This window comes from Sardina pilchardus, chromosome 8, assembly GCF_963854185.1.
Source record: "Sardina pilchardus chromosome 8, fSarPil1.1, whole genome shotgun sequence".
Taxonomy (NCBI): domain Eukaryota; kingdom Metazoa; phylum Chordata; class Actinopteri; order Clupeiformes; family Clupeidae; genus Sardina; species Sardina pilchardus.
Window position 1 is genome coordinate 10,654,093 of NC_085001.1, and position 10,277 is coordinate 10,664,369.

A 10,277-nucleotide genomic window follows, 5' to 3' on the forward strand; every position below is an offset into this window, starting at 1 on the left:
GTTATCAGTGTTAGCTATCAGTTGGAAATTGGTTTCAACCTTTATTCAGACAGGACATTAAGACAGAAATGAGTGGGACAGTGTGTTAGGTGTTTCGATGTGTGCACATCTGTGTAGGGGGTGTGGTGGAAGGCGTGTGCGTGTGAAAGTGTGTGCACATGTGCATGGCTCGCATGCTGTGTGTGTGTGGGTGCGTGCAAGTTTTATCAGTGTTAATGAGTTACAGAAAAAAGGTGAGTTTTTTTGTTACATCACATCTTTATTTATCTTACTTTTCCTCTTTATTGAGTAAGAAAGTGTCTTCATTCAAATTCATGTCTTTTCAAAGCTATAATTAAAGTTGTGATCAAGTAATTATGATTAAAGCTGTGCTTAAAGTGACACCCAGATAAGCATTTTTGGGGGGATTGAGGATTGGACATAAAGTCCAGAAAGCTGACAAAAACAATCAGGCCAACCACATTACACAGCTTTAAATATCACCGACAAGACATAAAACTATTTTATGCATCACTAAAGTGCTTATGCACATGAGGGCATTGTGTGTGTGTGTGTGTGTGTGTGTGTGTGTGTGTGTGTGTGTGTGTGTGTGTGTGTGTGTGTGTGTGTGTGTGTGTGTGTGTGTGTGTGTGTGTGTGTGTTTGTTTGTGTGTGTGTGTGTATGTGCGTGCGGGCGTGCGTGCGCGCGCATGTGTGTGTGTCTGTACGTAAACAATGGCGTCATCTTTTTTTTGTCATCTGATGTTCTACAGGTTGAGTGTAGAACATCATTGCTGCTGCTGTTGTGTTTGTGTTTCCTTAGTGATTGATTGCCTAATTATTTGTTCAATCCTCTCTCTCCCCTCCCTTTCCCTTTCTTTCTCCCTTCTTCCCTTGTCTGTCTTTTTTCATCCTTCTTTCCAATTCGCTAATGATAATGTGTAAATAAAAACATGAAGTTGTACAGGAGAATGTATATAAATATAGATATGTTCACAGAGTATTGTACAGGATGTATACATTGTTTTCTCCAGTGGGTCTGTGACCTAAGCTTTCACTTCACGTCCAACTCTGATTCAAGATGCACAAGCTCACATACAGAGACATGCAACGACCTTCACAATTAAATAACTGATGCAAAGCTTTTGTTATGTGTAGTCACTGAGATTATTGTTTTGGGCAAGCTGTGGGGCTGGGCACATTCTTTGTGTTTTGGACTGGAAGTAAGGTGTTTGCTCTGGCATTCCCTAACAATCGACCCAAAACCGTATTTTTCTTTTCTTTTCAAGGCTGCACTTGTATGACCAGGATTAACATGGTGTGTAATATACAACCTGATACCATGTATCTGTGTACTATATTATTCAGTATTCAATAAAAAAAGTTGATTCTGTTCAGTAACTTTTCATCATTATTGTTGTCGTTGTTGTTTCTATAATTATAAGTCCTGAGTTTGTAGGCTTAGGACTATATGGTAAACGGTATATTATTTAAGGATATAGCCTATAGACCACCTTTACCCACACATGCTGTGAATTTGTAGTATGTAACTTTACCACCTGGTGGCAACATACAAATATCAGATGTAGCCTACAGTAACACCTGATAGGTTTGGTTGTGCAATAGCATTTGTGATAACACAGGTGTGCAAATTAATTAACCTTTGAATCTAAACAGTTCATTATTTGTGCATCATCTCTCTGTTGGCATATTAAAATGGGAGGAACCAAATCTATAATTTCACACACAGCGTCTAGCCTGTCATTTCCTTCCTCCTACTGTTTTCACTAGCCTACTAAAAAAAAAACTTTCACCCCCTATAAATAGCCTAGGCCTACCTTACTTTTGACCTTCAAACTCTTCTATACAGTAGAAATGTTCAAGTACAAATTTGCATAAATTGAATTAACGCTGATTAACTTCCATCCATACTCGTCTGAATTAACACCTCAACATAAAATGAGATTGATTTACTGTCCTGGGATGTGTTTCCCAAAACCATAGTAGCTAACTAAGTTAACATTGATGGTTGTAAAGCAATTTCGCAATAAACAGGCTAGCAACTACGGTTTTAGGAAACACACCACTGAATAGTCCTCTAATCACCACTAAGAAACACCTGCCTGACACCTTAAATGTAGGATTAAAGGGTTTCACACTCAGAACTTAAAATGGCAAAGGCAAAATGAAGGGCCATTCATGGCTAATTGAAGATAAATTTCATTTGTTTTGTAGTGTTTTGTTGCTATTAGATTTCGCGCATCTTATAGCAACAATAATATTGCGATTAGTTGTAAAACCTAGCCCACTGCACCCTCAGAGGGAATGCATGAGCGCGAGCCAAGCCGTCACGCCTCCATTCGCTCTCTCTCTCTCTCTCTCTCTCTCTCTCTCTCGACCACCCACACCCACCCACACACACACACACACACACACACACACACACACACACACACACACACACACACACAAAGAGGGACAGAGAGACACACACAGGCCATTCAACTCGGTGTGTTCATGCGCACGGGAACATGATCTTCAAGATGAGGTAAGAGAAGATTTTGCTAACCGAGTTACTCAATTGGAGGCTTGTCGTCACTTTTATCGTCACGTTGCAGTTCATTTGTAGTCCTTGTGGACTTTAACGCCAGACAATTTTAATGTGAACTTAGGAATTTGGGGCGGTCCCTGACATTCCTTGAATGAACGGACGATAACTTTAAGACGGAAGTGTCCGTTGTAACACCTTGTAACATTACGTTCTATTGATACTTCGTGGACACGATTACGTCTAAGTAGTCGAGCCCATTCGATACCACCCACAACACAGCTGCTCACGTTGGGGCGTTGGCATACAGGAGTCAAAACTGAATAAATAGCAGGGAGTTCTAATCACCTTCCAAATAGAGCAGTATGTCAATGGGAAGACGAGTCGATATGGAGTTCGCCTTTGACAGACCGGCGCCGAGTCGAAGTGCAAATTGTACAGTGTGCATCTCCTTCACTGCATCTGTGGTCATTTCTACATTTGCGTGCACCATGGTGGTCCTTCACCTCTTTGGTATACAGCCAACGGTAAGGAGAATACATTTTATTGACGTTCTGCACTTGACAGTGACTTCCTGACTAATGTAGTCTGCAGATAGACTACATTAGGTCAATAGTGTCAACGAAAAACTTGGCTTAATCTTCGTGTCTCCAAAATTGGGTTTTAATGCCTTGCCAAATATCTTCTAATCGACCATCTAATGTTGGAAATGATAGAATCACCTTTTGCATTCAACAAAGATGTTAATGGTTTATCATTCCCTTGTGTATTTTGTAAAGGTATCTCCTACAAAAGAACCAACAGGTAATTATTATTATTAATTTCATTAAATATGTATTGTTATTAGTACTAGTTATAGTCTAGCCTACCACTGTAATGGTAGCAGTGGTAGCCTAATAGTAGTAGTAGTAGTTGTAGACATAGTAGTATAGGCAAGGTGTCATCATTGAAGATAAACATGCGTTGACTTCATGTTTTTGGCCTATGCTGGGAGTTTTAGAAAGGTAAACACTGGTTATGATGAAGTCCATGTCTGTTCATTGGTTTCATCCGGACCCTTTCCATAAGTGTATTAATCAAGCACCATGCAGTCTGTTTTGATAATCAAGGTGATTGATTAATACACTTGTGGAAAGGGCCCTGATGAAACTCATGAATAGGACAACTAGAAGGCTGCCACAAATGCAGAATGTCACCCTGAACAGTATTTTCAGACTACTGAGTGTAGTGGCATATTTGACAGCACTGGGCTTTCATCAGCAGATTTGGCTCCACAAGGGTCAACATCAGATGAGGTGCCACCTAGAATTCAGAATTAAAGTCAATGGCAAGGATGGTGAATTGGAAGAGTGGATATATAGTAACTTTACTGTGTTTTAGTTTAATGACACACAAAACAAATAGACACCCTTTTAGGCAAGCAAAAAATCTACCATGCCAATATGTGCACACTGTTACTTTCAAAGCTTCAGTTTTTTGTGACGTTAAAATAGCATTTTAATGAAGGGATTTGTCTATTCTACTGTATGTCAAAGAGTGAGTCCACTGCCCTGGTGCCCTATATTTGTTTTTATTTTACATATTTTCATTGTAGCCTCTAGGTGGCATTATAATGAAATATGAATGAAAGAGCCGTCTCAGCATAACTATATGACATTTACATCAATATCTGTCTTTGAACTTGCCATACAAAGTGTATATCTGTCTCTAAAATGTTAGGACATACAGTAGAAAGACTGTAGGCATAGGTTACATATTTCATATAGATAGTTACCTCGGCCAAGGAGGTTATGTTTTCATCTGAGTTTGTTTGTTTGTTTGTCTGTTCACAAGATAACTGAAAAAGTTATGGATGGATTTCGATTACATTTTCAAGAAAAGTCTGAAATGAAATGACAAGGAAGAAACAATTACATTTTGGGAGTGATCCATATCACCGTCTGGATCTAGGAGGCAGTTATGTTTTCACTTGGCGGAGTTCTGCGCTCTCTGAGTGCTTTTCTAGTTTCACTGTTGTTATTTACAGCTTTAGTTATCCGTTAGTTTTGCTTTTACCTAACATATAGTTTGACTGGTACTTTTAGCATGTAAACTTACTGTGCATTGCATCATTAAGCTGTTCATTTATTACAATTTACCATTACAATAAAAAATCTTTTCTTCCATTGCAGTCGACCAGTACCATGGGAAGCTGACACAAAACATTGAAAGCAAGCCTAGGTCCAAACCTCATGCTCACCTAGTCGCAGGTAAAGACTTTTTTTTATTTTTATTTTTTTTATTTCACAGATGGGCAGTAATGGTGCAGAATGCAGAAGATTGAAACAACTGGGTGGAAGGGTGGGTCTGTGCTAACACCTTCGGCTTTTGCTGTCGCTGGTCTAGTCAACTGCTAATCGGGAATGGGGGTGCATCGCATCAGTTTCATTTAATTCTTTTTATGTTTTTGCCTATGTTAAAGCAGGGTCTGTAAGTGCTTGTCTGGCTTATGTTGCCATGGCATCATGATGCTTGCTTTTCCTGCCTTTTCAACCATCACGATGGATGATGACATCATCCATTGGCCCATCCCTATTTTGGATGAACAGAGAGTGTGAATGAGAGATGTTTGTGTTGTTTGTGGTTTACGCCCTTTCTGGTGTCCTAGTTTGAGTATTTTCAGAATCAAGTTTATTTGGTCAATGGAGTTATACACATAAGGAATTTAGTTTCAACATATGCAACAGTAATAAACAAAATACAATAGGCCTATATGCGGCATACAATTAATATAGCTATTATTAATACTAGATTAGATACGATTCAGTTTGCCTGCGGCTATAGTGCAGCTATAAAGTTAGTTGAGATGCAGTTAGCATGTAACTGGGAATGACAAGGATTATGATGGTCAAAGAAAACAGTTAAGGCTCTATTGCAATGGCTGTTCTTGAACAGGGTCACTTTCAACACATGAGTGTAGCTGGTATGAGAAAAGACAAAGAATAACAGGAGACTCACAGTCAGAAATCATACTGAAACCTCTCCCAATCGAATTACATCTCTGGATCAAAAATATTCTACACCCGGAGGATTGGCCCCCACGAAGGTTCTGATGGCTGGCCCCCCTTCTCTTCTCATGACTCAAAATGAAAAAAAAAAAACAGTGAAAGCATGAATTCAGTCATGTACCTAGAGGAATATAATTGGAACCTGTAAATTATAATAACAACAATAATCTTCCATAGAGAATTGAATTTCTGTGTCCTCCAGAGAACTGCTCATCCCAATCTCGGGAAGCACCAGACTGTCAGTAATAGCGTGATTGAATTACTGATTACTTATTTGTCTTGTGGAGCTAGGTTGAAGTAAAGTGTTAAAGCTTTTTTTTGTTTGTTTTTAACCAGCATGCTGCCCTTGATTGTGTAGCTCACTGTCTTGTACTTCTGTTAGATTCCGGATCAAAAAACAACAACGGAATCCTTGATTGGAAGAATATCTCCAAAGACGACCTCAACATGGAGTACAACGTCAGCGAACGGAGTCTGGTCATCCCTGAAAATGGCTTTTACATCATCTACCTGACGATATCCTACCGTGCGCTGGACAAATTTAATTGCAAGAAGGGGGACCCCGTGTTCCTGCAACACTCCATAACCCAAATGAGTGAGAGGTACAACACGAGGCAAATTATCAACTCCTTCGAGACTGTGACATGTGGTGACCAATGGCTTAAAACCACACACAACATGGCCAGGATACTTTTACACAAGGACGATAGACTCCAGGTGAAAGTGAGCCATTACGACCTGGTTGATATTTATGGTCAATATCGGACAAAAACATTCTGGGGAGTGTACCTTGACCTCAATTAAATGTCATTTTGTACAGTACAGGGTGTATTGAGTTGAAATGTACATTATGCAAATTTACAACAACATAAATGTTGAAATATGTTTGGAGTCCATAGAAGAGGCTGTACTGTGGTTGCCTAAATGTATGCTGTGGGTTTGATGCTCGTGGATCGGGTATTCTTTCTGTATTGATGATACTGTTAAGTGTAAACAGAAACTATCTGGACTAACCACCTAACTGGAGAAGTAACTTCCTACTAGAGATGGAACAGAGACATAAAGACGCTTTCCTAAGCTAAAAGATCCTCCTGGTTAGATCTACCAAAAGTTTTCTTTTTTGCCAAATGACACTACCAGTGATGGTGTGTGTGTGTGTGTGTGTGTGTGTGTGTGTGTGTGTGCGTGTGCGTGTGCGTGTGCGTGTGCGCGTGCGCGTGCGTGCGAATCTGATAAGTAACCCCATTGAACTCGGGGAAGTCAAGATTGAGTTAACTTTCTTATGAGGACCATGAGCTGGCACTCATACACTACTGATGGCATTCCACTGTGTGTGGTGTATTTGGGTTACACCTGGGCATGAGCTAGATACATTCTCTGCTCTGATACCTAAGATTGTATTCTTTATCTGATCTCAGTGTTGCTGTGGGTGTGATGCCACGATACAAGTTCCTTTGTGATGGCTATAGAGTTTGCTTGAGAACATGCTTTGTATGTCACTAACATGAATAACCTGTAAAATGTGCATTGGCTACTATAGCATATTGAGATTCTTAAATATAGCAAAACCTTATGGTACCTTAAGCTTATATTTAATCATCAGCGGAATATGTTAAAGAGTAAAGTAAGAACTGGAGTTAAGTACTCTATCATATTATTGTTCATGCTAGCTAGACAATAATAATTGAATGCACCATACTGTATGCACAAAAGGCTCTTTCCTCATACTAAATTTCTTGTTTGTCTAATTGACCAACTGCACTATTGAGCTTCTGTCAGAGCAGCAGAGCCATAGTCATGAGGATGACAAGAGTGAGGGGGGCCAATGAGAAGTTCATCTATTGTCCAATTGTCATTGCTCAATAAAATATATTTGGATTTAATTTTGTCTATTACTTATGTGTGGTAATATTGTAAGACTATTTATTTGATTTTTTCCTTAATATGAACTCAACTTCAAATGTATGGAAATACATTGTGTTGCACAAAAAGTTTTTAAAAATATGGTTTCCATTTACAGTAAACACATCTCCATTCTTGTAAAAACAAAATAAAAAAATTGTTTTGAATAATGTCAATTTGTAATGTTGTGTTCTACATTGATTGTTAATTCATATTTGTGCACTTTCTTCCAATACATACAATGCTCCATATGCTTTTCTTAAAAGATTTGTATTGCTTCAGATACACATTTCTACTCCTTACAACAGCCATATGGATGTTCAATCATTTCATGATATTAATAAAAGCACTGTAAACACAGTGAAAAAAAAACAATGATAGCAAAGAGTAATGTTTTTTTTATTTCTTAAAAATAGTCTATCAGGATGTTGTAGGATGTAGGATTTTGCGCAAAAATGCAATACATTTCAATGTAATGGTCCACTGCTTTTTGAAGAATTTGGGCCACCCAGGTGTACAGTAGATTCTAATAACATAAACACTAGCAGGGGCTACAACAACGCTGGCTCCACCAGACGCAAATGAACTAGCTAAAGAACCTTCCGCGCATAAACCAAATTAAAGCTGTTTCATTTCTTTGCATCGGAAGCTGAACAACCAGCTAAGAAATGTCCCTGCCACCGAGTGCACCTCAAAACGCCCCACAGACTCAACGACAGCATCCAGACGGAGCTGCGAAAGATGCCAGCGTATCTGTTACTAGGAAACTGTTGTACATAAAACACACATGACATAGGACCATAGACTCACACAGGAGATGTACTACAGTAACTTAAGACATAAACAAACAAATGAAAAATTCTAGCACAACAGGCCTTACAGACGCTTTACACAAACATGTGGAGAAAGACAACAAACAAGTCAGGTCCATGGGATGATTGGTGATTCCCTTGGTGTAGGCTAAGCAACACAGAGAATGATGTTCATGCCAACCAAGTCTTTGGGCTGGAACCTGTAGAACTTCAGAAACACAGATATAAAGTCCTGATCAGTCTGATTAGAGTAAGAGTACTGTAGGAGTAGGCTAAATTTTCTGTGCGAAACTTCAGTGTGACCTTCTTGTGGGAAACTGATGGATTTAATTTCATTCCATTTAAGCCCACGCACAAGGGGGAAAAAAAGACAGACTCAGGAATGTGGTCCTGGATAGGGCTGTTACCGAGCATTGTCAAGTAGGAGTGTCAGACTACTGTACATTGTTTTTATAACCAATGGCACAAAACAATTACCTACAATCATACCAAATACCTGTGATTTCCTGACTATTAGCCGCGGCTTATACATTGATTTTGCAAAATTTCTTCAGCTATGAGGTTAATACAGGGGGGCGGTTAATATGGTGTTAATATGGTTTTGTTTCTTTAATTTGCATGAAACACTGTCCTGCGGCTTATACACAATGCAGCTTATATGCAGGAAATTACTGTAGTATACTACAAGCTTGGTTGTAATGACATGGCACACAAGAAATTATACAAATGGTTAATAAATTAACAGCTTATTGATTCAGTGAACGGGAAGTTTACATGTTAAAAGCACCAGTCAAACTATATGTAAGATATATATATATAAAAAAAACCGGATAACTAAAGTTGTAAATAACAGCAGTGAAATAAACAAGTTGGATGCCAATTTGACCAAATATAGTCTCTGCCGGATACACACTGCAGGCGCCTTAAAAGGCTACACACACCTGCACACAGGTGTGCGGCATCATCCTAGGGATATATGGGCCACGCCTACAGGCACACCTGAATGGGAGAGACAGCAGGCCTGTAAAAACAATGGGCTGCAAAGCATGGTATACAGTAGGGATATTCCTCTGAAGTGTGTGGTTTAGTGATACTGTATTTTTGTGGGGGTGGTGGAGCAGTGCATTCTGCAAAAAAAATGGGCTTTCCCTATTTGGACAAACTGTACAGTGGAGAGAAAAAAAGTTGTGTTATTGTCAACACATATACTGTGTACACACCCTTGAAATGAATAACACAAGCAATGCTAATTACTGTGTTGTACGCCTATCTGGACGTAGAAAGAAGAAATGTGTTTGAAACGATGCAAGTTGCATAAACCAAGACACGCCTTCCCTTTGTAGAGCGGCAGTTCTTTCATTCCTCCCACACCTGCTGCCGGGAATGAAGACTATGCAATTCCGCCGGTGGTGATGCAACTCTGGAAACCCGTGAAAGTGACAAGCTTGCTACTCCAGTCGTCCTCTGTGTATACAGTACATTCCAAGACTCATTGGAATCAAAGTGGATATATGAACATCAATCTTGCCTAAGAAAACATTTCAGTCATGCATAAAAAACAAAGGCATGAGCCTTAAGACCTTGACATGCTATGCTTTCAAGGTATGCCTGTACAGCTGAATTAACTCAAGCACACAGGACGCAGAAGATTATGCTGTCCTGGACTTCATAATGCAACTGTATAAGTCATTAATTCATTCATTCATTCATTCATTCATTCATAATGTGTGCTGTCAAGGCAAGGCAAGGCAAGTTTAATTATACAGCCCATTTCGTACATAGAGAGGTAACTCAATGTGCTTAACAAATCACATAGAACTATCAAATATTGAAATATTAAAATAACTAAAATAATTAAAACAAACAAGGCAATAATAAGAAATAATTTAAAAGGCATAAAAGCAGAACGAGTAAAAATAAATAAATAAATAAATAAATAAAAACTTTGGCTTGCGGAACCAAAAGGGAAATTCATTCAAGCCCTGCTGG

At 39.0% G+C, this 10,277-nt stretch overlaps 1 protein-coding gene across 1 annotated transcript; it reads left to right on the plus strand.

Moving 5' to 3' along the window:
- The first annotated feature begins 2,542 nt into the window (after positions 1-2,542).
- LOC134088633 (tumor necrosis factor-like) lies at positions 2,543-7,783 on the plus strand. The gene is made up of 4 exons (XM_062542691.1): positions 2,543-3,054; positions 3,307-3,331; positions 4,699-4,776; positions 5,957-7,783. Exons 1-4 carry the CDS (start codon positions 2,893-2,895, stop codon positions 6,376-6,378), a joined length of 687 nt encoding a protein of 228 aa, XP_062398675.1. The 5' UTR covers positions 2,543-2,892; the 3' UTR covers positions 6,379-7,783.
- The last annotated feature ends 2,494 nt before the right edge of the window (positions 7,784-10,277 follow it).

Bases quoted from the DNA above. Each gene is read 5' to 3' on its own strand.
- LOC134088633 (XM_062542691.1), top strand. From the start codon at position 2,893: ATGTCAATGGGAAGACGAGTCGATATGGAGTTCGCCTTTGACAGACCG. The intron at 3,055-3,306 runs GTAAGGAGAATA...TATTTTGTAAAG, and splicing joins TCTTTGGTATACAGCCAACG to GTATCTCCTACAAAAGAACC. The intron at 4,777-5,956 runs GTAAAGACTTTT...TACTTCTGTTAG, and splicing joins TCATGCTCACCTAGTCGCAG to ATTCCGGATCAAAAAACAAC.